We start from the raw sequence: 27,081 nt of genomic DNA, 5'->3' as shown, positions 1-27,081 counted from the left end.
TATTCCTTACCCACAAGGCTCTTATAATAATAATAATTATTATGGTATTTTTTAGCTCTTACCATTTACCAAACACTGTACTAAGTGCTGGGGTGGATGCAAACATATCGGGGTGGACATAATCCCATACCACTTGGGGCTCAAAGTCTCAATCCCCATTTTACAGATGAGGAAACTAAGGCACAGAGAATGTAAGTGATTTGCCCAAGGTCACACAGCAGACAAGTGGTAGAGTGGGGATTAGAAGCCAGGTCCTTTTGATTCCCAGGCTTATGCTCTATCCACCAGCCCATGCTACCCCTGTCTGCATAAAGCAAGAGGAAAAAAAATGAGACTGGACTCTTAGCTTGGGGTCTTAAAAGTCGATGAGTCGATGTGTGGGCCTGAAAGAGAAAATATGGTCCATGTATTAATTCAGTCCCCAAAATATTTACCACTGGGACTCCTGATTTTCAGCTCTAATCCCCACTCTGCCCCCCGCCTATTGTGTGACATTTGGTGGGTCACTTAACTTTTCTGTGCCTCAGTTTCCTCACATGTAAAATGGAGATTAAATATTGAGATTCCCCTCTTCCTTAGACTGTGAGCCTAATGAAAGATGGAGTCTATGTCCACCCTGATTATCTTGTCTCTGTTCAAAACTCCCCCCTTTGAACTGTAAGCTCACTGTGGGTAGGGAATATATCTGTTTATTGTTGTCTTGCACTCTCCCAAGTGCTTAAAACAGTGCCCTGCATGCGCTAAGTGCTCACTAAATAAAATTGACTGACTGACTCAGTAAATGTTTAACAAATATCACCATTATTATTATCATTCATTATTATTTGTTATTCTTTGCATCTTTCCCCATCCGGGGAAACATTTTGGGATGAATTTGATGAAATCCTGGTTTGGGTTTGGACTCAATACCATCATTATAGGCTATGAATAGCACCCGCACCTGTGTTTAGATTGGGGATCACTTAAAACAACCCATCAGGGGCCCTGGCCCCTGATTAATATCACCCTCCACTCAGGAAGATAAATGTTTAATCTATATTGCCTCTGCTTTATGCTGGAATAGTGCCCTGTTGCCTAAGTAAATAGATCTACTGGGCTACAGATTCTTCCATTTTACACTGCCTTCCTGCCTTTGCCATTCCTATTAAAAAACCCAGTCCATTACAGTGCAGTATATATTGAGGAAATATTTCCCAGGACTATCAAGTTCTCCCTATAAATACTTTCCTTTAGATTTATATAATCATATTTCACTCTACTTCCTATGTTATATTTGGGGGAAAAAAACATTTTTCTATCCTTATTAGACAGGGGAGCGTTGTTTTCATTAGATTTTAACTGGATAGGCTTTTCCTGGCTATTTTCCAATCTGGACACTTGCCCCCTTGTGTCTCTTTCACTTTGCTCAGTGTTTTTACAGTGGAAATAGAATTTTATTCACTTCCTCTTTTTAACAGAAGGAGTCAGTAACCGCTGCCAAGCTGTGGTAGCCCTGTGGCACTGGGGAGGGCTATTTGGGACCATCAGCTTAAATTAATCTTTTGTGTGTGTGAGGGGGTCCTGCATTTCATTCATTCAATATTATTTATTGAGTGCTTACTATGTGCAGAGCACTGTACTAAGCGCTTGGAATGTACAAATCGGTAACAGATACAGTCCCTGCCCTTTGACGGGCTTACAGTCTAATCAGGGGAGAAAGACAGACAAGAACAATGGCAATAAATAGAATCAAGGGGAAGAACATCTCATTAAAGCAATAGCAAATAAATAGAATCAGGATGATGTACATCTCATTAACAAAATAAATAGGGTGATGAAGACATATACAGTTGAGCGGACGAGTACAGTGCTGAGGGGATGGGACGGGAGAGGGGGAGGAGCAGAGGGAAAGGGGGGAGAAGAGGGTTTAGCTGCGGAGAGGTGAAGGGGGTGTAGAGGCAGCAGAGGGAAAAGGGGAGCTCAGTCTGGGAGGGGACATAAAACCATCGTCTATTGAGCTCATTTATATAACCTTGCAGGGTAACTTCATAACCATTGACTTGGATAAAGAAGTGGCAGCAAGCTTGGGCTTTACTCTGTTTTGTGCCAAAAAGAGTCACGTCTTGCTGATCAAAGCTATCTCCCCTGGTAGCGTTGCTGATCTTGATGGGAGACTTCAAGTGGGTGATGCTTTACTCCAGGTACTGAATGCCTGGCCTTTTTTTTTCCTTTTACGGTCTCAATTCTGCATAGACTGGACATTATTCTGTATGTCCTGAGTTTAGAGTAGCTGAGAGGTCTGTTACAACAACAACACCTAAAAATTGTCAACGCCATTGAAAACAGGAATACAGAGTGTGGAGGTATGACCTGAGGGAAACAGCATAGGTCTGGTAGCTAAGTAGTCTAGGTTCTAGCCACAGTGGGTACTGCTGCCTGATTGTGTGACCTTGGACAAGTCACTTCATCTCTCTGGGCTTCACTTTGTCTTTAGGACCCTGAGTGTTCTCTCTCCCCACTACTTATTCCCAGCCATCTGACTCTCCATGCAAGTCAGAGAAGCAGTGTGGCCTAATAAGATGGACCACAGACGTGGGAGTCAGAAAGACATGAGTGCTAATCCCAGCTCTGCCACTCATCTGCTTAGTGACCTTGAACAACTCACTTCACTCATCTGGGGTTCAGTCCCCACATCTGGAAAATGGGGATTAAGACTGCGAACCCCATGTGGGACTGGAACCGTGTCCAACTTTATTAGCTTGTTTCTATCCCAGCTCTTAGTACAGTGCCTAACACATAGTAAGTACTGTACAGATATTTTTTTTAAAGTCACACAATTCAATTCTCTCAAATCAAGCCACCTCACCACTGTCTTGTTCTTACCTCTCTCTCTCTCCCCACAGTGATCTCTTCCTTGCTCAAGCCCTCCCCTCTGTCTGGAACTGTCTCTCTCCCCTCACATCTGGCAGACCACCACTCTTCCCCATCTTTGGGGACCTTCGAAAATCACATCTCCAACACCTTTTCTGCTTAACTTTTCATCTCCCCAGCTGGTTTTTCTTCACTGCCACTTTCACCTAAGAGCTTGATTGCCTCCACTCCATGTAACATTTATGTACAGATCATCAAACTCTGTTGATTTCCTACCCTTAGTTCATATTAGTATCGGCCTCCCTGACAGATTAGAAGCTTTTTGAGGGCAGGGATTATGTCTACTACTTTACTGCCCACCAGGGGACAAGGACCATGTCTACTTCATTCATTCATTCAATAGTATTTATTGAGCACTTACTATGCTCAGAGCACAGTACTAAGCACTTGGAATGTACAATTCGGCAACAGATAGACACAATCCCTGCCCAATAAGGGGCTCACAGTCTAAATGGGGAAGACAGCAAAGCAAAACAGAACAAAACAAAACAACATCATCCAGATAAATAGAATCATGGAGATATACATCTCATTAACAAAAGAAATAAGGTAATAAATAATATATACAAATATGCAGAGTGCTGAGGGGAAGGGGATGGGGGAAGAGCAGGGGTTAGGGGGAAGGAGAGGGGAGGAGGAACAGAGGGAAAGGAGGGACAACTTCCCACCTTTTCCTCTTCCTGACTGTATCAATATACTTCCCAAATGTATATTCTGTCCCAGCATTTAATACAGCTCTCTTTACATTGTAAGGATTCAATATAGTTACTACTACTGAACCCTCCCAAATACTTAATACAGTGCTCTACACATAATTTTTTTCATGGTATTGGTTAGGCACTTACTCTGTGTCAAGCACTGTTCTGAGCACTGGGGTAGATACTTGTTAATCAGGCCAGCTAGAGTCCCTATCCCACCTGGGGCTTAATGTCAGGTGGGAGGGAAAACAGGTATTGAATCCCCATTTTTCAGTTGAGGAAACTGAGACACAGAGAAGTTTAAGTGACTAGCCCAGGGTCACACTGCAGCTAAGTGGAGGAGATGGAATTAGAACCCAGCTCCTCTAAGGGCTCCCAGACCCATGGTTTAACCACTAGGTCATGCTACTTCTCTGTTGAGTTAGCACTCAATAAACTACTATTGATTGAGAGACATCCTCATCTGAAAAATGAGATGTGAGTCCTGCTTTCCTTCCCCCTTAGACTGTAAGTCCCATGTGGGATAAAGGGTGTGTTAGTTCTGATTATCTGATATCCAAAGACTTATTGAAGGAATATCACCTCCGAGAGGCCTTCCCAGACTAAGCCCCACTTTTCCTAACCTTCCATTCCCCTCTGCGTCTCCCAGACTTGCTCCCTTTTTGCTCTTTGCCCCTCCCAGCCCCACAGCACCTATGTATGCATCTGTAATTTCATTAATTTGTATTGATGTCTGTCTCCCCGCCTCTAGACTGTAAGCTTATTTTGGGCAGGAAATGTCATTGTGCTCGGCATGCAGTAAACACTCAATAAATATGATTGAATTAATGAAATAATTAATAGATGCCATAATCACTTTATGGACCTCAAAAAGAAGTCTTCACTATTAGACAATCACTTTTCCAGGTGATTAAAAGTTCAGTGACTGGGTAGATGAGAACAGTATGATAATGGAAATGTTTTTGCTTTGCGTATTTGACTAGGTCAATGGGAATTCCGTGTTGGGTCAACCACATAAGATTGTTATCGACTGGATACACCAGGCCAGTGGCACTGTGAGGCTCACTGTCTGCAGAAGTGCAGACTTGCTTTCATCTCACGCCAGCCAAGGGCTCAATATGCCATCGCCAACTGGGCAAGCAGCAAACCCCTCTGGTAGGTATCAGTTCAGCCTTCAAATGGGATGAATTTGAATTATCTTTAAGGAGGCCAACATTTCCATTAATAATAATAATAGCAATAAATATGGTACTGGGTATTTGGTATGGTATTCGCTAAGCACTTACTAGGTGCAAGACATTGTACTAAGCGCCAAGGTGAATGCAAGCAAATCGGGTTGGCCACAGTCCCTGTCCTGAGTGGGGCTCACAGTCTTAATCCTCATTCTATGGAAGAGGTAAATGAGGCAGAGAGAAGTGAAATGACTTGCCCAAGGTCACATGGCAGAGAAGGGATTGAGCCAGAATTAGAACCCAGGACCTTCTGTCTCCCTAGGCTCATGCTCTATCCACTAGGCTACTTACCCTCTTCCAAGCACGTTCAGCCGTTAGTTCATGTTTATGGCGTTAATGTCCTCCCACAAGTGATCAGAATAATGTTCTGCATGCAGTAAGTACTTAATAAATACCATTAGATTGATTGATGCCGTGCTCCTACTGGACAGACCTCAGCTCCCACCTCTTCCTACGCATTCAAGGGAGCCCATGCCATCCTCGATGCCCTCTTAGGGCCTAGGTACGTCCCAGCTTAGAGTCAAGGTCCACCACCAAACCTACTGCCCTTCTCAATCACTACTTCCTACTTAAGCTGAAACTGAACAGGGTCTCTGAGCCATCTCACTGGGGGCAGCATGACCTAGCGGAAAGCTCACAGGCTGGGAGTGAGGAGACCTGGGTTCTAATCCCAGCTCCATCGCTCACCTGCCTTGAAACCATAGGCAACTAACTCAGTAAACCTCTTTGCATCAGTTCTCTCATCTACAAAATGGAGATAAAATATTCATTCTACGTCCCCCTTAGACTGTGAGCTTTGAGTTGGCTGGAGATTGGGTGCGATCTGAGAATTTACTAAATACGATTATTTGAAATTATTTGAAACATTGCATCAGCAGCTCAAAAGTTCACTAACTTCTGCCCATTAGGTTAAAGGCCTCTAATCTCACCCTTACAGCCTTCCAACAGCCTTCCGTCCTCCTCCCAAGGAATTGCAGGGAGCAGACCTCCTTCTCTCACATTATTAGTATTCTTATGATTATTATTGTTACCACTGGATTTGTTTAGCGCTTATTAGCACTCTTCTAAATGCTGGGGTAGGCACAAGTCAATCAGGTCAGGCATTAAAAGGCATTCCATCAAAATCTAGAGCATTAGGACTAGCCTAGCCAGTTAAGCATCCTAGCTTCCTATGCCTCCAGCTATGGTTTTCAGGGAAGGAGCCATGGAAAAAAAAAAAATCCAGGTCAGTTAATTTTTGAAAAATTAGACCTCTGTCAGAGTACTATAGCTTGGGCTAAATTGTCTCCTAATCCAGGCTGCTCTCTTAAATCAATCATTTGTATCTGAGTCCTTTGCACACAGTAAGTGCTCAACAAATATGATTAATGAATGAGTGCTTACTATGTGCAGGAGACTGTACTAAGCACTTGGAAGAGTACAAAACAGCAATAAAATAGCCACAGTTCCTGCCCACAACGATCTTACAGTGGCAAACTTAGTTCAAACACCAGCTTTCCTGATTTTGAAAGAGCTCAACTTGACTCTATAGATTCTAAATAGACTCGGCTCTATTTCCAGTACATTGCATCATGTTCTAAATAAGAATTTTGAACTATGCAGCCCATTTCCATCTAACGAATGGTATAGACTTGAAAAACATTCTTAAAACTTTCTTCTCTTTCCATTCAGGTCTCCACTTTCGGCCATTATGGAATTGCCATTATGGAAATCATTTTCTGGCTGTGTTGCTTTGGGCTAATTCTAGTTTCTCGAAAGGTTGACTCCCTAGCACAATAAGTCTAGCCAAAAAAAGGTAGAGGCCAGTGTAATAATAAACCAGGTGCCAATGCAAACAGAATGAAGGAAGCCTGCTAGGAAGGGTAAGCAACCAGGTTCTCCTCCATAAATTAGCTTCAATAGAGCCCTGCATTCTTTCAGAAAAATGAGGTCCAATTTAGGAAAGAACAAATTTAGCTGGTCACCAAGCTCTCCAAATAAATGAACTTTGCCCAACACCTAAATAGAAACACAGACCCCTGTGTTTGTAGATCTCGTTAAAACAGCCTTTTGGGATGAAAAGGGCCAAGGCAGCTTCGAGAACATAAAAAAGTATCTAATCCTCTATCTGATGCTTTTTAAATGTGACAGGTTCTCCCGTAGGTAGTCAGTGAAAGAGTAGGATAGTGTTCTCAAACGGCACCTATCAATCGTGCACCAAATGTGACTGGGATTGTAATGCTTTGACTGACTGTAATGCCTCTGTAGACGTTTCAAGCTCAATATGGTTCTCTCGCCCTGGGCTTTGAGTGCCCGTGTGACTGACTGACATGGCAGTGACAAATTAATGATGTCACAGAGCCCCAGACGAATAATGGCACAAAGCCCTCAGTGAATGAAGACACCCAGTCATCCATCCACAGACTTCTGAAGAAGAACATGTCTATGGAGGAAAAAGGTCTGAATTCTTCCACAGGGGGGAGATGTAGCATTTTGAAGGAGATGTGAGGAGATTAGGGTGGAAGAGTTGGCCTAACCGCCATTTCGTCTGAAGTGGGTGGTGAGATGGGGAGGCTGAAGGGCTTAGGTTCATGGGCCCCTGCTGGCGAAATCTTTCCCCGTGGTCTCAGCGGTCTGGGGGAAGCGAGGTAGGAGGGAGAGAGAGAAAAGGCAAAATCACCGGCAGTAAAAGATGCCATTCGGTGGATCGGTCCTAGCACAGCCGAGGTGGAAATGGGGAGCGTAAAAAGAGTCGATCGATTGGTGGTAATTATCGAACTCATCCTGTGTGCTGAGCATTGAACTAGGCGCTGGGTGGCTTAGTGGAAAGAGCTTGGGTTTCGGAGTCTGAGGATCTGGGTTCTAATTCTAGCTCTGCATAGTGGATAGAGCACCAGCCTGGAAGTCAGAAGATCATGGGTTTTAATCCCCACTCCACCACTTGTCTGCTTTGTGATCTTGGGCAAATCACGTCACTTCTCTGTGCCTCAATTCCCTCATCTGTAAAATGGGGATTGAGTCTGTGAGCCCCTTGTAAGACAGGGACTGTGTTCAATCTGATTCACTTGTCTCCCTAGCACTTAGTACAATGACTGGCACATAGTAAGCACTGAGCAAATACCACAATTATTATTATTATTATTATTGTCTTCAGTGTGGCCTTGGGCAAGTCGCTTAACTTCTCTGTGCCTCACTTACCTCATCTGAAAAATGGGCATTAAGACTGTGAGCCCTTTGTGGGGCCGGGACTGTGCCTAACCTGATTTGTTTGTATCTATCGGGACTGTGCCTAACCTGATTCGTTTGTATCTATCCCAATTAGACTGTAAGCCCGTCAAACGGCAGGGACTGTCTCTATCTGTTGCCGACTTGTTCATCCCAAGCGCTTAGTACAGTGCTCTGCACATAGTAAGCGCTCAATAAATACTATTGAATGAACATTTAATAGTACGCACTTAAATGCCATAACAAACAAAAAAAACCAACAAAAGAAAAGAAAAAAAACATGCAGTAGATTTGGTAGACATGTTCCCTGCCCACAAAAAGCAAACAGTGCTTGGCACATAGTAAGAGCTTGACAGTCACCATCATTATTATTACAGTATAGAGAAGAACATTAAAATAATAATAATGATAATAATGCTATTTCAGTCATTCAGTCATATTTATTGAGTGCTTACTGTGTGCCGAACACTACTAAGCACTTGGAAAGTACAATTCAGCAATAGAGACAATCCCTGCCCATTCTGGGCTTACAGTTTAGAAACCCATGTGGGATGAAATCTACCCCAGAGCTTTGCAAAGCCCTTCCTGTGTGCCAAGCGCTGTACTAAGTGCTAGGGTGAGTACAAGCAAATTGGGTTGGACCCAGTCCCTGTCCCCCATGAGGCTCATAGTCTCAATCCCCATTTTACGATGAGATAACTGAGACACAGAGAAGTCAAGTAACTTGCCCAAGGTCACACAGCAGAGTACTGATAGGGGAATGGGAAAATGCAAGGATAGTTATAGAAGTGCTATGGGGCTGGAGGTGTATTGAGTATCAAATATGGTGAGTATCAGGTGTTTAAGGGGAACAGCTAAGTACCTAAGCAGCATAAAAGGGAAGCAAATAAGAGAAACGAGAAGCATCCTACTCAAGTGGAAGAAGTATGGGCCTAGGATCCACAGAACCTGGGTTCTAATACTGGCTCTCCCACTTGCCTGCTGTATGACATTGGGCAAGTCACTTATTTTTGCTTCAGTTTCCTCAATTGTATAATGGGGATTTAATACCCGCTCTTCTTCCTTCTTAGACTCTGAGCCCCAGGTGGGACAGGGACTGTGTCTGACCTGCTTAACCTTTATGTACTCCAGTGCTTCACACAAGTGCTTAACAAATAACTGATAAATTAGTAACCATTGTTAAATGATTAATAATTGATAAAATAATCAATTAATTAAGCAAGGGTCTAGTCAGGAACCTGCAGTTGCCCCTGGGGAATGTTGTGGTTTCTCTGCCTAGGCTTGGGCTTGCCTGAGTTATGACTCTTCTAGGATGCTCCTCAGGTGAAGAGTATGCTTTTTCAGTTTGCCTTCCTGCTTCCTCCCACGCAAGGACAAGGATGCAGTGTGGCTTAGTGGAAAGAACGTGAGCCTGGGTTCTAATCCTGCCTCTACCACTTCTCTGCTGTCTAACCTTGGGCAACTCCCTTAACTTCTCAGTGTCTCAGTTTTGTCATCTGTAAAATGAGGATTCAATAACTGTTCTCCCTCCTACCCAGGAGCAAAACTAGGAGCTGCCCAAGGACATGCGAAAGAGAAGTAGCAGAGCCGGGATTAGAACCCGGGTCCTTCCGATTCCCAGATCTATTCTCTGTCCACTAGGCCATGCTGCTTCTCTAGGCAACTATGGCGGAGGATGTGATGACAGACCTGGATGTGGATGTTGGAATATATTTTTTTCCCATTGCCGGGAACTCTTCCCACTCTCTTGAGGCTTTGAGCATCATTCAAAGTCCTAGAGCCAGTAACTGAAACAGTCCTGTATGCAGCTGACTACGTTAAAGATACACACCCAAGAAGACATGCAAATAATTGCATCCTGCCTCACTGATTCAGCCAGCTGCCATAGGCTGAAAGTAGATCTAAGGAAAACTGAGTGTCAGAGGCACCAGGCAAGCCTGACTCACAAGCAACATGGCGTAGTGGATAGAGCATGGGAGTCAGCAGGTCATGGGTTCCGATCCCAGCTACGCCAACCGTCTGCTGTGCGACCTTGCGCAAGTCACTTCACTTCTCTGTCCCTCCGTTACCTCATCTGTAAAATGGGGATTGAAACTGTAAGCCCCATGTGGGACAGGGACTGTGTCCAAACTGATTTGCTTGTGTGCAACCCAGCAATTAATACACTATAAGCACACAGAAAGAGCTTAACAAATACCATTATTATTATAATTAGTAGTAGCAGTACGGGGCAAAATGCTGTCACCAAACTTTGTTACAAAGGCAGCTCAGAGACAAATGACCCAATGATACACAATGAAATTAAAAAAAATAATGAATTAAGATGACCGGAACACTTGGAAGATAGTAATATTGTGCTAGTCACCTGGTATTAGTTTGATTGAGGTAAGGACCTTCAGAGCTCTAGTGTCCTTTGACTTTCTCTTGGACTCTGAGGCCTGACTTCATCCAAGAGTCCTATTCAGTTCCCACCAGCTTCATTGCAGGCTATCCCAATATTCATTCATTCATTCATTCATTCATTAACTCAATGGTATTTATTGAGCGCTTATTGTGTGCAAAGCACCGTAATAGGTGCTTGGAATGTATAATTCGGCAACAGATAGAGACAATGCCTGCCCAACAACAGACTCATATCAAAGGGCAAGAGACAGTGAAGTTCTGGAATGAGAAGCAGCTTGGTGTAGAGGATAGATCACAGGCCAGGGAGTCAGTAGGACCTGGGTTCTACTCTCTGCTCCGCCACATGTATGCTGCGTGGCCTTGGGCAAGTCACTTCCACTGACCAGGAATGCCTTTCCTCCTCACATCCACCAAACTAACTCTCTTCCCCTCTTCAAAGCCCTACTGAGAGCTCACCTCCTCCAGGAGGCCTTCCCAGACTGAGCCCTCCCTTTCCATTTGCCCCTCTTCCCCTCCCCATTAGCTCTACTCCATCCCTCTGTTCTACTCCCTTCCCCTCCCCACAACACTTGGGTATATTTGAATATATTATTCATTACTCTATTTTATTAATGATGTGTATATATATATCTGTGATTCTTTTTATCTATTTTGATGGTATTGATGCCTGACTACTTGCTTTGCTGTCTAAGGGACACACTCGTTTTAGATTGTGAGACTGTTGTTGGGCACATATATTCCATTCACAGAGAGTCAAGGAGTAAATGAACACCAGCAAATGCCCAGGGGGGCAAGGTGACCTTGCTCCCACCTTGCTACTCACTACTCTCCTACTACACCTCAGCCTGCACACTTTGCTCCTCTAATGCTAACCTTCTCACTATAACTCAATCTTGACTATCTCCCAGCCGACTTCTCGCTCTCTGGCCTGGTGCGCCCTCCTTCCTCATACCCGACAGACAATTACTCTCCCCCCATTCATCGTCTTATTGAAAGCACATCTCCTTCAAGAGGCTTTCCCTGACTAAACCCTCCTTTCTGCTTCTCCCACTCCCTTCTCCATTGCCCTGGCTTGCTCCCTTTATTCATTTCCCCTCCCAACCCCACAGCATTTATGTCCCTATCTATAATGTATTTATTGATTTATTTATATTAACCTCTCCCCCTCTAGGCAGTAAGCTCCTTCTAGGCAGGGAATGTCTATTTATTGTTATATGTTACTCTCCCAAGCTCTTAGTACAGTGCTTTGCACACAGTAAGCACTCCATAAATATGATTGAATGAATGAGTGAAGGAATGAATCCTCCGTTCCCACAGATGCCTTCTCCATGGTCCCTGTGTCTGTAGTCTTTATGGAAGAGAGTACAACCTCCTCTAGATTGTAAACTTGCTGTGGGCAGGGAATGTTATATTGTTGTGTTGTACTGTCCCAAGAACTTAGTACAGTGCCCTGCATACAGTAAATATAATGAATAAATCATAAATCTGATTGATTCATAACCTGACATGGTTCCGTCAATTCATTCATTCATTCAATAGTATTTATTGAGCGCTTACTATGTGCAGAGCACTGTATTAAGCACTTGGAATGTACAAATCAGTAACAGATAGAGACATTCCCTGCCCTTTGATGGGCTTACAGTCTAATCTAGGGAGACGGACAGACAAGAACAATAGCAATAAACAGAATCAAGGGGATGAACATCTCATTAAAAGAATAGCAAATAAATAGAATCAAGGCGATGTACATTTCATTTAAAAAAAAATAGGGTAATGAAAATATATACAATTCAGCAGACGAGTACAGTGCTGAGGGGATGGGAAGGGAGAGGGGGAGGAGCAGAGGGAAATGGGGGGAAAAGGGTATAGCTGCGCAGAGGTGAAGGGGGGTGGTAGAAGGAGAAGGGGAGCTCAGTCTGGGAAGGCCTCTTGGAGGAGGTGAGCTGTAAGTAGGGTTTTGAAGAGGGGAAGAGAATTAGTTTGGCGGAGATGAGGAGAGAGGTCATTCCAGGACTGCGGGAAGACGTGGCTCAGAGGTCGATGGCAGGATAGGCGAAAAGGGGGGACGATGAGGAGGTGGGCGGCAGAGGAGTGGAGCGTGTGGGGTGGGCAGTTGAAAGAGAGAAGGGAGGAGAGGTAGGAGGGGGCAAGGTGATGGAGAGCCTTGAAGCCTAGAGTGAGAAGTTTTTGTTTCGTGCAGAGGTTGATAGGCAACCACTGGAGGTTTTTAAGAAGGGGAGTGACATGCCCAGAGACTTTCTGCAGGAAGATGAGCCAGGCAGTGGAGTGAAGAATAGACTGAAGCGGGGAGAGACAGGAGGAAGGGAGATCAGAGAGCAGGCTGACACTGTAATCTAGCCAGGATATTATGAGAGCCCATAACAGTAAGATAGCCGTTTGGGTGGAGAGGAAAAGGTGGATCTTGGCTATATTATAAAGGTGAGACCGGCAGGTTTTGGTGACAGATCGGATGTGTGGGGTGAATGAGAGAGCCGAGTCCAAGATGACACCGAGGTTGCAGGCCTGAGAGATGGGAAGGATGGTCGTACCGTCCACGGTGATAGGGAAGTCAGGGAGAGGTCAGGGCTTGGGAGGGAAGATGAGGAGCTTAGTTTTGCTCATGTTGAGTTTTAGGTGGCGGGCAGACATCCAGGTAGAGACGTCTTGGACGCAGGAGGAGATTCGAGCCTGAAGGGAGGTGGAGAGGACAGGGGCAGAGGTGTAGGTCTGTGTAGATCTGTGTGTCATCTGCATAGATGTAAATCCTAAACCCTTTCTTAATCCCTTTCCAGAGCCTGTCCATTCCCTCCCCACCCTGCTCCCTCAGCTGGATCCCACTGCACTCCCCAGCCCTCACCTCCTCTCATCCCATAAGAATCCCCTGACTCCTTTGTCACAGAGATGCTCCTCAGAGAGACAAAAACCCCAGTGAGACATCCTCAACCACCTCCTCTCCTTGAGTGAGGGGAAGGGGAGATAAAGAGGTTCATCTGGGCAAGCATAGGCCTAGATTTCAATTTCTGAGTGGAAATGTTACCCACCAACTATTCACCTTCTACAGTAAATGATGTGGGTACAAGAGTGGGTGTATATCTGTACACGGATGTATGCAGGGGTGTGGCGAGAAGATGAGAGAGAAAGAGATTGAGGGTAATCTAAAAAGAAACAGATTAAGGCTCAAACAGGAAGCTTTTTTGGAGATGAGTTTAATACTCTTGCAATTACAGGATGCTAAAATGTATTAGCAGGCCCAGCTTTGAGTTCCTGATTCCTTCCAATCCATCTGCCCAAGGATTCAACCATGCCCTAGGGAAATTCATTCAGTGGTATTTATTGAGCATGTATCATGTGCAGAGTGCAGAGGGAAATGCCACAGGACTTGGCTCCTGTGAGGAGCTCAGAGTCAGTCCTTAAGGAGACAAGTGGGGAGAGACCCCTCAAATTATAAGGATAAGGTGCCAAGGGATTGAGACATGGGCTAATCTTCAAAGTGTCTTGGGCAGATTTCTGGCAGGAGCAGGTTTCCTTAGGAATCATAATGGTGGGGCTGTGACCTCACCGTGGCAGGCCTCTGAGAGGCTCTGAGAAATTCGGGATGATAAGGCAGCTATATTAGATTGACATAATAAAATAAATAATAATGTTGGTATTTGTTAAGTGCTTACTATGTGCAGAACACTGTTCTAAGCGCTGGGGTAGATACAGGGTAATCAGGATGTCCCACGTGAGGCTCACAGTTAATCCCCATTTTACAGATGAGGTAACTGAGGCCCAGAGAAGTTAAGTGACTTGCCCACAGTCACACAGCTGACAAGTGGCAGAGCCTGGATTCGAACCCATGACCTCTGACTCCAAAGCCCAGGCTCTTTCCACTGAGCCACGCTGGTAGATGCAGGACTGTTCAGACCATACCACAGTCCCCTGAAGGGAAGTAGTAAAGAGAAATGGAGAGAGAGGAACAGGGAGACTGAAATCAGAGAGAGGGCTGATCCTTGTGAGGAAATAAAAGTGAAAAGCCTCAATTTAGTTATTTAGGTACCCCAAAAGGGAAAGGTGTTTATTGAAGACTTACTGAAGGCACTGAACAGCCTTTTCCATTTGATATTTCCCTTTTTTGTATTTAGGTAAAAATCCAGAAAAAGATGCCGCTGCTGAGAGGAGACTGAGTCCCCAAGAACCTCTGTCATATCCAAGCCGGTCTGAGTCAGCTAGCACATCACAGTGGCAGGTAAAGTCCTGAGGCACAGAGGGCACCAAATGGCTCTGACTGATGCTACCTCTCCAGCCTCTCTTAGTACCTAGCTACCCTGAGCCTACTCTATCCTCTGGTGTCTTCCACTCAAACATCGATACTTTTCATGAATATCATTTTAAAATCATCTTCCTCTAACCATTTAATGAGAGGAGAAAAATATATAAGTATCACTTCAGCATCTCCACCAGCAAGTCTCATTACCTAAAATCATCTGTTTGCCTGTGCTGGGGATATTTCAAGTTGGGACATCAGTGGAACTGAGAGGAGGTGTACTTGTTTTAGGAGTCCTTGGGCTACTTTGAAGGTCCCTTCTTTCTGCTTAATATTTACGTTCATTATTGCCTCACTTTTCTCAAAAAATCTGTGTTACATTAGAACATGGGTGAGGCAATTATGTGGGTTAGATCAGAATTAAATCTAGCAATAAGGGGAGGAGAAAAGAAGAGGAAGGTAAATGGGCCTTGGGACTTGACTCTCTTCTTGTGTTATCCCAAGTGCTGCATACAGTAGGCACTCAGTAAAGGGTCTCCCACTCCCTCCTGTGATGTCACAATCTCATCCTTCTCTTCCTCCATGGCAACCCATCTAAATGAAGCAATTCACCCACTTGGGCTGCATTTTTATGTTCTCACCTTCCTCCTTCTCCTCCAATACACCCTGATCTCACTGATTCAAATTATGTGATTCAAAAAAGAATATTTTCCCCTTCAAAAAATTATGTAGGGCAATTATTCTGTGGAGGTAATTATAATTGAGAGAATGTGGCATTTGGGGAAGATTGGTTTCAAGCAGCATGACCTAATGGAAAGAGTCCAGGACTAGAAGATCAATCAATCAATCAATCAATCAATCAATCAATCATATTTATTGAAGGCTAAGTATGTGCAGAGCACTGTACTAAGTGCTAGGAGGAGAGTATAATATTACAGACTTGGTAGACATGTCCTGTACCGACAGGAGCTTACAGTCTAGAAGGGGAGACAGACATTAATATAAATAAATCATAGATATCTACGTAAGTGCTGTGGGTTTGAGGGTGAGGTGAATAAAGGGTGCAAATCCTAGTGGAAGGATGGCACAGAGGGAGAGGGTGCTGGGGAAAAGAAGGCTTAGCTGGGAAGGCCCCTTGAAGGAGATGGGATTTTAATAAGACTTTGAAGGTGGGGAGATTGATGGTCTGTCAGATATAAAGTGGGAGGGAATTCCAGGCCAGAGATAGCGCCTGGGTGAGGGGAGAGATAGATGAGATTGAGGTACAGGTTAGCAGTAGATGGGTGAAGTACATGAACTGGAATGCAGTAGGAAATCAGTGAGGTAAGACAGAAGGGGGAAAACTGCATGTTTTAAGGCCATTGATAAGAATAATAATGTTGGTATTTGTTAAGCGCTTACTCTGTGCCAAGCACTGTTCTAAGCGCTGGGGTAGACACAAGGTAATCAGATTGTCCCACGTAGGGCTCACAGTCTTCATCCCCATTTTACAGATGAGGTAACTGAGGGACAGAGAAGTGAAGTGAGTTGCCCAAAGTCACAGAGCTGACAAGTGGCAGAGCCAGGACTAGAACTCATGACCTCTGACTCCCAAGCCCGGGCTCTTCCCACTGAGGAACGCTGCTTGTTTCTAGTTGTTGTGGAGGTTGATGGGTTGTCACCGGAGGGTCTTGAGGAGTGATGAAACACAGATTAAGCAGTTTTGTAGAAAAATGAACTGGGCAGGAGAATGAAGTATGCACTGGAGTCAGTAGAGACAGGAAGCAGGGAGGTCAGCAAGGAGGCGGATATAGTAATCAAGGTGGGATAAGATGCAGTAATCAAGGCGGGATAGGATGAGTGCTTGGAATAAAGTAGTAGAATTTTTGATGTAGAAGAAAGGATGGATTTTAATGACGTTGCAAAGATAGAACCAAAATGATCTGGTGACATATTGGATATATGGATTGAATGAAAGAGATGAGTCGAGGATAATGCCAAGGTTATGGACTTATGTGACAGTGAGGATGGAAGGGCTGACTACAAATGATGGGAAAGTCAGTGGAAGGACAGCGTTTAGATGGGAGGATGAGAAGTTCTCTTTTGAACTTTTGAACATGTTTAGTTTGAGATTTCCAGGGATCATCCATGTAGAGACGTCCTGAAGACTGGAGGAAATAGGAGAATGCAGAGAAGGAGGGAGATCAGGTATGGCGATGTAGATTTGGGAGGAGTAGTGGCTATTGGATTTGGTAAGAAGGTCACTTGTTATTTTAGGGCTGTTTTGTGGAGGAAAGGGGACAGAAACCAGATTGGAAAGGTTGAAGAAGAGAATAGGAGGAGAGGAAGTAGTGGGTGTAGACAACTCACTTAAGGAGTTTGAAAAAGAATAGTAGAAGGGTGATAATTGAAGAGAGTTTTGGAGGGATTTTTTTGTGGGGAGGGGATGGGATTTTATGATCATGATACTGGAGACAGGAGAGCTAGGATCTAATGCCGGCTCCATCACTTTGCCTGAGGTGGGACTTAGTCAAGTCACTTGCTTTATTTATTTATTTATTTAGTCAGCGCTTAGAACAGTGCTTGGTTGTAAGCGCTTAACAAATACCATTATTTATGCCTCGATTTACTACTCTGTAAAATGGAGAATCAATACCAATTCTCCCTCCAGCTCCGAACTTAGACTAGGAGCCCCACATTGGATAGGCCCGATATTTATTTTATCTACCCCAGTGCTTATTACAGTGCTTGGCACATAGATACATATCCTCACTTTATCATTAAGGTTAATCCCTTACTTTTCCTATACAATTACTTTCAAATCTCTTTCAGTCTGAGATACAGACCTTTTCTTTTCATGTCTACTTGGCCACTATTTCACTTGCCCATTAGGTCTTCGACTTTGTGTTTTGATGCACTTAAGGCAAAAATATTTGTCTAAGGATTGGGTGTCTGGGGACCTCAGTACCAGGAAGTCCTTGATGGCGGTGTCCCAAGCTCACAGAATCAACAACTTTTCACATTCTCGCATTTTTGCCATTACAGTCTCTGATCCCACCAAGCATTCTGATGGCTGGTTCCCAAAAGGTGTCGGAATGCCTTATGTATGAGCAAAGAATCTTCTCCCCAGAGGTTTCTATTGTGTTGCACTCCCCCAAGCACTTAGTACAGTGCTCTGCACACAGTAAGTGCTTAACAAATATGATTGATTGATTGATTGATTTGCTTGCAAGCATTCCCCCCTCAGGTCGAACATTCCTGACTCAGTTGATCTTAAATTTCAGTGACGACAGTTTGGAAAGGACTCTGATAGACCAGAGAAAGGGTAGGGAACACCAGTGTTGACCACCAATCCATTCACATGGGCAAGTGTTCTTTAAAAAGTCACACTTTGATGGGTTGATTGCACTTTGCAGTGTTAGGCCTTGGCGTTTTAAAAATCTTAAAGACCTGTATCAAGTTTCATCAGGCTGAATCAGGTTGCTTGATTCAAAAGTATCTCACCTGGAGCCTTGTGCAGTGGTTTTCTCTGACAGCACTCATCCATTTTCAACAGAGTTTAATTAATAATTATAACAATGATTATAATAATAATGAATGTATTTGTTAAGCTCTTACTATGTGCCAAGCACTGTTTTAAGCAGTGGGGTAGATACAGGATAATCGGGTTAGATGCAGTCCAACTTAATTCACAGTGGTCTGTTGGCTTGAATGTCACAATCTTTTTCCACATCTATGAGATGCTTGGGATCTATAGGTATGTTTTGTTGTTTTTAATTTCTCCAGAAAAGAAAAATGCTTTCAACTCCCACCCAGCCCCACAGCACTTATGTACACATCTGTAATTTATTTAATTATATTAATGTCTGTCTTCTCCTCTAGACTGTAAGCTCGTTATGGGAAAGGAATGTGTCGTATTCTCCCAAGTGCTTAGTACAGAGCTCTCGACACACAGTAAACATTCATTTGACAAATGTAAGAAGAATAGATGAAAGAAAACAATAAAAATGAAACTTCAAAATATGCTAAATTTTAACATGTAATAAGTGAGATGATAGCATGAAGAAAATAAATGAGACCATAAACAATATTTTTCAGGTTTGGAAACTGTAGAGGATCCTGTAAGATTAACATGTCTAAAACTGAGCTCCTTATCTTCCCTCCCAACCCCTGTCCTCTTCCTGACTTCCCTGTCACTGTGGATGGCACCACCATCCTTCCAGTCTCACAGGCCCTCACCCTTGGTGCCGTCCTTGACTCAGCTCTCTCATTCACCCCACACATCCAATCCGTCACCAACACCTGCCGGTCTCACCTCCACGGTATCACCAAGATCCTCCCTTTCCTCTCCATCCAAATTGCTACCATGCTGGTACAAGCTCTCATAATATCCCGACTGGATTATTGTGTCAGCCTCCTCTCGGATCTCCCTTCCTCCTGTCTCTTCCAACTCCAGTCTATTCTTCATTCCACTGCCCGGATCATCTTCCTTCAAAACTGCTCTGGGCATGTCACCCCCCTCTTCAAAAACCTCCAGTGGTTGCCTATCAACCTCCGCACGAAACAAAAACTCACTCTTGGCTTCAAAGCTCTCCATCACCTTACCCCTTCCTACCTCACCTCCCTTCTCTCTTTCTACTGCCCACCCCGTAGGCTCCGCTCCTCTGCCGCCCACCTCCTCACTGTCCCCTGTTCTCGCCTATCCCGCCGTCGACCCCGGGCCACATCCTCCTGCTGTCCTGAAACGCCCTCCCTCCTCACCTCCGCCAACCTAACTCTCTTCCCCTCTTCAAAGCCCTACTGAGAGCTCACCTCCTCCAGGAGGCCTTCCCAGACTGATCCCTCCGCTTTCCCTCTGCTCCTCCTCCCCTCTCTTCCCCTCTCCCCCCACCCCGCTCTTTCCCCTTCCCTCAGCACTGTAAATATTTGTATATATTATTTATTACCCTATTTATTTTGTTAATGAGGTATATAGCTCCATGATTCCATTTATCTTGATGATGTTGTCTTGTTTTTGTTCTGTTTTGCTTTGCTGTCTGTCTCCCCCGTTTAGACTGTGAGCCCATCATTGGGCAGGGATTGTCTCTATCTGTTGCTGAATTGTACATTCCAAGTGCTTAGTACAGTGCTCTGCACATAGTAAGTGCTCAATAAATACTACTGAATGAATGAATGAAAGTAAGCACTCAATAAATACCATTGACTGCCTGACCTACTCATCACAGCCCCCAGTTAGAAATTAATTACTCCTATCCGCATTGCAAAATGTTTTTTCCAGGGTAAGAATAACAGCTCTCTCTTCCACAGCTCCATTTTCTTTACATAATTCTTTGAGCCTCTGTCTGTACATCTTCTGTTTAGTGGCTGGGCCGGCTCTTATTCTTCTCAGGACTATTATTATTATTATTATTATTTTTCCATCAATCATCCAATCAGTCAGTGGTATTTATTGAATATTTACTGGGAGCCAAGCACTGTGCTAAGAGCTCAGGACCCCACAAAAAATAGACATGATCTCTGTCCCTTAGCCTTATCAATGGTTGTCTATCACATATTCTCTTTAGACATCAATCAATTAGTGTTATTTATTGAGTACCTAAAATGTGCAGGACCCTCACTAGTAATAGTAATAAAAATTAAAAAATCAATCAATTGTATTTATTGAGGGCTTATTACATTCAGAGCACTGTACAACTCGTGTGGGAGACACAGAGTTAGCAGTCTCATTCCCTGACTAAAATGAGCTTACAGTTTAGAGAGAAGCTTACAGCTTATAACTGTTAATTTTGCTTTCTGGTAAGTGCTTACTATGTGTCAAACACTAAGCACTGAGGTACATGAAAGAAAGACCCTGAGCTCTGGGTAAGACCTGATGATTTTTCATGTACCTCAGTGCTTATTATTGACACCGGAAGCACTCAGTAAATACAATTGAATGAATGTGTGCAGAGCACTGTAGTAAGCACTTGATAATAATAATTATAGCATTTGTTAAGCGCTTTCTATGTGTCAAGCACTGTTCTAAGCTCTGGAGGAGGTATGTCAAGCACTGTTCTAAACTCTGGGGTAGATACAAGTTAATCAGGTTGTCCCATGTGGGGCTCATAGTCTTAATCCCCATTTTACAGATGAGGTAACAGGCACAGAGCAGTTAAGTGGCTTGCCAGAGGGAGGAGTGTTATCGAATCCCCATTTTGCAGATGAGAAAACTGAGGCGCAGAGAAGTTAAGTGAATTGCCTAAGGTAACACAAGCAGGCAAGAGGCAGATTGAGGATTAGAGCCCAGTCTTCTGGATCCCAGGCCTATGCTTTTTCCACTAGGCCAAGCTAGTAGTTGTAATAGTATTTATTAAGTGCTTTATGTGTGCAGAGAACTGTACTAAATTCTAGGAAAGGGTGCACAGGTGGGAATAAGACATGGATCCTGTCCCTGGAGGGTCTCACAACCTAAATTTGGTCATCCCTGGAGGTTATTAAAACTAATGATAATGATAATAATAACTGTGGTATTTGTTAAGCGCTTACTGTGTGCCAGGCACTGTACTAAGCACTGGGGTGGATGCAAGTACATCAGGTTGGACAGTCCCTATTCCACATAATAATACTAATAGTATTTGTTCAGCACTCACTATGTGCCAGGCACTGTACTAAGCACTGGGGGGGATACAAGCAAATCGAGTTGGATGCAGTCCCAGTTCCACATGGGGCTCACAGTCTCGATCCCCATTTTACAGATGAGGTGACTGAGGCACAGAAAAGTGAAGCGACTTGCCCGAGGTAACAGCAGACAAGAGGTGGAGCTGGGATTAGAGTCCATGACCTTCTGACCATGCTCTGTCCACTATGCCATGCAGCTATTTATGATCTCATTCTCACGATACACCCTCCAAGATGAGACAATGAACTGAGTATCTTTATTGTGGTACAGTCTCACTCTCTTGCAGGGGTGAAAATCTTGTGTGTGAATAAACCAATAAAGGATATAGGTGGATGGAGGGGCAACAGACCCTGTTTGTCAGAGGAATTGTACAGGTTCCTCTTACTCCAAACTGAAATAAAAAAACAACAAACAAAAAACAAGCTGTGCTTTCATTCTGCTCGGAGAAAAGCAATCATTGATAAGTCATTTCCCAGCTAAGTAAATATCTATCAAATGTTCCCCAGTTTGAAAGACTCACCCTGCAAATGCTAACACAGATGTTCTGTCCTATAATCTGAAAGCAGAATCCAATTATCACTCACATGCTGTGCAATCAGCCACTGGTATTCACAGCATTTTTTTTTCCATCGTCTCCATCTGGAGGGCAGTGAAGTGTCTGTCTTGAAGACCAATCTAGTGCTCCTTGCAGTAAAGGGTTGTACCCTGGCAATAGCATCTGGAGTGCTTTCACCCGGGAAAAAAAAAAAGTAAGTTGTCGCCAGCAGTTGAAGTTCAGCTAATGGCTTTCTCAGCTGCTAGTTCAGAGATGAGACTGGAGAGTCCACTTAGCACCATAAATCCTCAAAGTGATTGGCCTCCCCATAGTGGAAGAGGACTTATAAATGTGGGCTTGTTCCCGAGGCAGAGAGCCTTAGATGGCCACATTTTCTCTGCATTGCCTGGTCTGGATTGAGTTAGAGCAGTAGGGGATTAAGATTTTGTTTTCGTTCAGATCGGTCTGGTTTCTTGCCCCTGATTTGAGTAGTCAGTCTGGGGGAAAATGATGTTTCTTTTCTTTTTTTTTAGTGAATGTTTTTGTTAAGTGCAGACTCCCAAGAAATGAATGCAAATGATCAGTACAATGAAAGTTCAAGTCAAGTTCCAATAATAACAACAACAATAATAATAATATGTAAGTGCTCAATAGGTGCCAAACACAGGATTAGACAAAGAATAATCAGATCAGAGACAGTTCCTGTCTCACAAGAGGCTCACAGTCCAGGCAGGGAGAGAGAACAGGTAAAATCCTAATTTTACAGGTGAGGAAACCGAGGCACAGAGAAGCCAACTGACAGCATTCTCTGATTAAGCTCTCATTTCCCCTATTTGCCCTTCCTTCTATGTCACCAATCCTCTTAGATCTGAACCCCTTAAGCACTTTATATTCATCCCGGCCCCAGCCCCAAAGGATTTCATACGTTTCCTTATCCTCTGTTATTTCTCCTATCTTTAATTCCTTAACCATCTGTCTCGCCCTCTAGGCTGTAAGCTCCATTTGGGCAGGGGATGCGTCTAGGAAGTCTATTGTATTGTACACCTGAACAAGTGCTTAGTTCAGTGTTCCTCACACTGTAAGGACTCAAAGAATGCCGTTAATTGATTGATTGACTTATTGGTGTGCTCGTTCCACTAGGCCACACTTCTTCTCAACATAGTGAAAATGTTCTAAACATTTTACTCAACTTTATTAGAGTGTACTCTCCCAAGTGCTTAATACAGCACTTCACACACAGTAAGGGCTCGATAAACACAATCGATTGACTGATGGGCCCAAAGGAAAAATATATACAGGAAAAAAGTGGTCATGTTTTCTTATTCAACAAGAATCTTCTTGCAAGTGGATGGATTCAGCACAGAAAGGGAAAGCGTGGTGAGGAATAGTCTAGGTTTTTCAATCCATCAGTGGTATTTATTCATACAATCATATTTATTGAGTACTTACAGTTTGCAGAGCACGCTATTAAGAACTAGGAAGAGTATACTATAGCTTATGCAGTCCTTAAAGTTTTGCTCCTCCTTATGAATTCAATGTATGAGCAGTACAAAGCACACAGAAGTTCAATATTAATGATAATAATAATGGTATTTGTTAAATACTATAATAATAATAATAATAATAATTATGCCAAGCACTGTTTTAAGCCCTGGAATGATTACAAGCAAATCGGGTTGGACACAGTCCCGGTCCCATGAGAGGCTCACAGTCTCAATCCCCCTTTTAGAGATGAAGAACTGGGGCCCAGTGAAGTGACTTGTCCAAGGTCACACAGCAGACAAGTGGTAGAGCCAGGCTCAGAACTCATGACTTTCTGACTTCCAGGCTTGTGCTCTATCCACTGTGCCATGCTGCTTGTCCATTTGTGACTTTGGGCAAATAACTTCTCGGTACCTCAGTTACCTCATCATTAAAATGGAGATTAAGACTGTGAGCCTCGCTTGGGACAACTTGATTACCCTGTATCTACCCCAGCAATTAGAAGAGTGCTTGGCACATGGTAAGTGCTTAACAAATACCCACATTATTATTATTGTTATTATCAGAAAGGCTTTATTAAAACTTGTTGAGTCATTTTCTTATAGATTAGTTGAGGATGAACTGACCAAAAGGGCAGTTTTAAATTCCCATATTTTGCCTTTGGTATATCTTATTTTCCCTGGATGCTCTTTCTCCACCCTCCCTTGTGTTGTGAATAACAGTACTTGAACCCTGAGACCAACTCCACATCTTGGAATAGTGGTAATTAATTTATTGACCATTGCCTTGCTCCTGATTCTTTCTTTCGGGAAAGTGTTGGAAGAACCCATATTCCCTTGGACAGCAGGTTTTCTCTAAATGTCCACTATCCTGACTCCCGTCATTTTCTCCATAGGAATCTGGATCCAACCTCGAATCAACAAAGGCGAGACTGTCTTCACTGAGACTTTTGCTTCCTAGAAATGATCAGGCTATCCTCCAACAGAACTGCAGAAGGTACATACCTAGCTATAGTTTCTATGTTTGGTGGCTTCGAGATCTGTTTACCTCTGAGATTTCAGCCAAGCTTGTCCTCCTCATAGAGGAGAGTAGACAATAATTATAATAATTTTTTTAAGTGCTTACTAAGTTCCAGGCTCTGGGCTAGATACAAAGTAATCAGGTTGGACATAGTCCTTGTCCCACATGGAGTTCACACTCTTAATCTCCATTTTACAGATGAGGTAACTGAGGCACAGAGAAATTAAATGTCTTGCCCCAGGTTGCAGACCAGACAAGTGGTGGAGCCAGGATTAGAACCCACATCCTCTGATTCTCAAGCCCATCCTCTTGTCCCTAGGCCATGCACAGTAATGTCCTAAGATAGCAGGTGCTATGAAATGAGTTGCCAAAAGTTAGCACTTTTCTTTGCTTGAAGGAGTCTGTTTTGTTGCTAAAATTGTCTAGATCTCTTTTGACCGTATGGATCCAAGAGAGTCACTCTTTCAATCAGTAGTATTTACTGAATGTCTACACTGTGCAAAACACTGAACTAAATGTGTGGGACAATAAAAGAGAATCAGTATGCTTACCCTCAAGGAATTTACAATATAGTAGGGGACGTAAAAAACCCCACTTAAATAACTTCCTGATAGTAAGAAGGAAAAGGGTCCAGTATAAATGTGAGGTGTGGATATAAATGCTATTGGATGTTGTGAGTATTAAATGTTTGGGAAGTTCAGGAGACACATTGCTATTGTTTTTGTCTGCCTGTCTCCCCCGATTAGACTGTAAGCCCGTCAGTGGGCAGGGACTGTCTCTATCTGTTGCCGATTTGTACATTCCAAGCGCTTAGTACAGTGCTCTGCACATAGTAAGCTCTCAGTAAATACTATTGAATGAATGAAAGAACCTGGGAATCAGAAGACGGGGGTTCTTAATTTAAGTTCTGCCACTGCCCTGCTATGCTATCTTGGTCAAGACACTACATCTCTCTGTGCCTTAGGTTCCTATTCTGTAAAATGATGTTTAAATAGCTGCCCACCCACCCCTTAGACTGTGGATCCTAGGTAGAACAGGGAATATAATAACATTGGTATTTGTTAAGCGCCTACTATGTGCAGAGCACTGTTCTAAGCGCTAGGGTAGATACAGAGTAATCAGATTGTCCCACGTGAGGCTCGCAGTCTTAATCCCCATTTTACAAATGAGGTAACTGAGGCACAGAGAAGTTAAGTGACTTGCCCACAGTCACACAGCTGAGAGGTGGCAGAGTCGGAATTCAAACCCATGACCTCTGACTCCCAAGTCCGGGCTCTTTCCACTGTGTCATGCTGCTTCCCTATGTATTCTACCCCAGCATGAAGCATCATAGCCTAATGACAAGAGCACGGGCTTGGGAGTCAGAGGTCATGAATTCTAATTCCCCCACCATTTATCTGCTGCCTGACCTTGGGGAAGTCACTTCACTTCTCTGTGTCTCTCAGTTACCTCATCTGTAAAACGGGGATTGAGACTGTGAGCCCCATGTAGGACAGAGATTTATCCAACCTAATTATGCTGCATCTACCCCACTGCTTAGAACAGTGCTTGGCACTTAGTAAGTGCTTAAAAAATGCCATTATTTTGATTAGCACAGCTTAAGCCCTTTAAATAGTATCATCATTGTTAAGGGTCATTGAGGTCATGAAAAACCTCATTTCTCCCCTAAGAAAGACCATGTATTATTTTCTTTTGTATAATCTCACCCATCTCCCTCCCTGTTCACAGGAAATACTTATAACTTCGAGAAAGCTAGGGATTTTGTTTTCAATGTGCTTTGAGATCATTGGCTAAAATAATGCTCAGAACAGCAAAGTCCATCCAGTATTTGAGCCACATTTTCCTGGCACTTCTCTGTACCCAAGAGGGGAGTTTGGGAATGGAAATATTTGGCCTTCTAGAAATAGTCAAGGAAATCTTGATATATTGGGGTGAAGAAAAAAGCTTTTTAAGCAGGATAATGATAAATGTGGAAAAGCCTCATTCCTAGGGGATGCCCACATTTTAGTGTCACGCAAAGGAAAATGTTAAATGTGGAAATTTCATAATGAACAGTCTGGAAGTCCATTAGGGCTCTGTAGAAGCTATATTAACTCTTTCAGGACATAGGAGTTGATTGGAGTAAGTTGTGTTTTGGACACCCAGCTGAGGAATGAATCGAGGATTAATCTTACTGACTCGGGGAACAATCTCCGCAGACAATATGAAATTCCTGATTGTCCTACAATGAGATGATTTAGGTTCAGTATCTGGGGTGGCTTGGTTAAAGAGCTCCGTGATGCGCAGGAGTTACTGAATTGTACACTCCAAGCGCTTAGTACAGTGCTCTGCACATAGTAAGCGCTCAATAAATGCTATTGAATGAATGAATGTTGACAGAGCTTCCCTGTCACTGACTTCTGCTAAAGCCTCTGCCCTCAAGGTTGTGGCAAAAGATGTTTGGCAGGCAGAGTGGTCCAGTGGAGAGAGGGTGGAACTGGGGAAGTAGGAGATCAGGGTTTTAGTCCTGACTGCTACATTTGCCCGCTGCGTAACTTTGGGCAAGTCACTTCATTTCTCTGCGCCTCAGTTTCCCCATCTGTAAAATAGGAATAGGGATTAAAAGCCTGTTGACTCTGAGTCTGTGAGCCCCATTTGGGATGGGGACTGTGTCTGACCTGATTATCTTGTATCTACTCCATGCTTGCACATAATTAGACCTTGATAAATGCCAT

At 43.6% G+C, this 27,081-nt stretch overlaps 1 protein-coding gene across 7 annotated transcripts in view; it reads left to right on the top strand.

The window, feature by feature from the left end:
• FRMPD2 (FERM and PDZ domain containing 2) overlaps nucleotides 1-27,081 on the top strand; it is a 217,878-nt gene that overhangs the window by 169,856 nt on the left and 20,941 nt on the right. For 6 of the 7 annotated variants that reach the window (XM_039911616.1, XM_039911615.1, XM_039911613.1 and 3 more), the window contains 3 exons: nucleotides 4,592-4,763; nucleotides 14,572-14,675; nucleotides 24,243-24,343. In XM_039911616.1, the coding sequence (XP_039767550.1) occupies nucleotides 4,592-4,763; nucleotides 14,572-14,675; nucleotides 24,243-24,343 (377 nt within the window). Of the gene's footprint in view, nucleotides 1-4,591; nucleotides 4,764-7,184; nucleotides 7,278-14,571; nucleotides 14,676-24,242; nucleotides 24,344-27,081 lie in introns of those variants that run through there. The other variant, XM_029061478.2, reaches the window with a different exon arrangement.

This window comes from Ornithorhynchus anatinus, chromosome 3 (genome assembly GCF_004115215.2).
Source record: "Ornithorhynchus anatinus isolate Pmale09 chromosome 3, mOrnAna1.pri.v4, whole genome shotgun sequence".
In the NCBI taxonomy this organism is placed as follows: Eukaryota; Metazoa; Chordata; class Mammalia; order Monotremata; family Ornithorhynchidae; genus Ornithorhynchus; species Ornithorhynchus anatinus.
The sequence above is the reverse complement of the archived record's forward strand: the minus strand, read 5'-3'. Positions and strand labels throughout refer to the sequence as shown.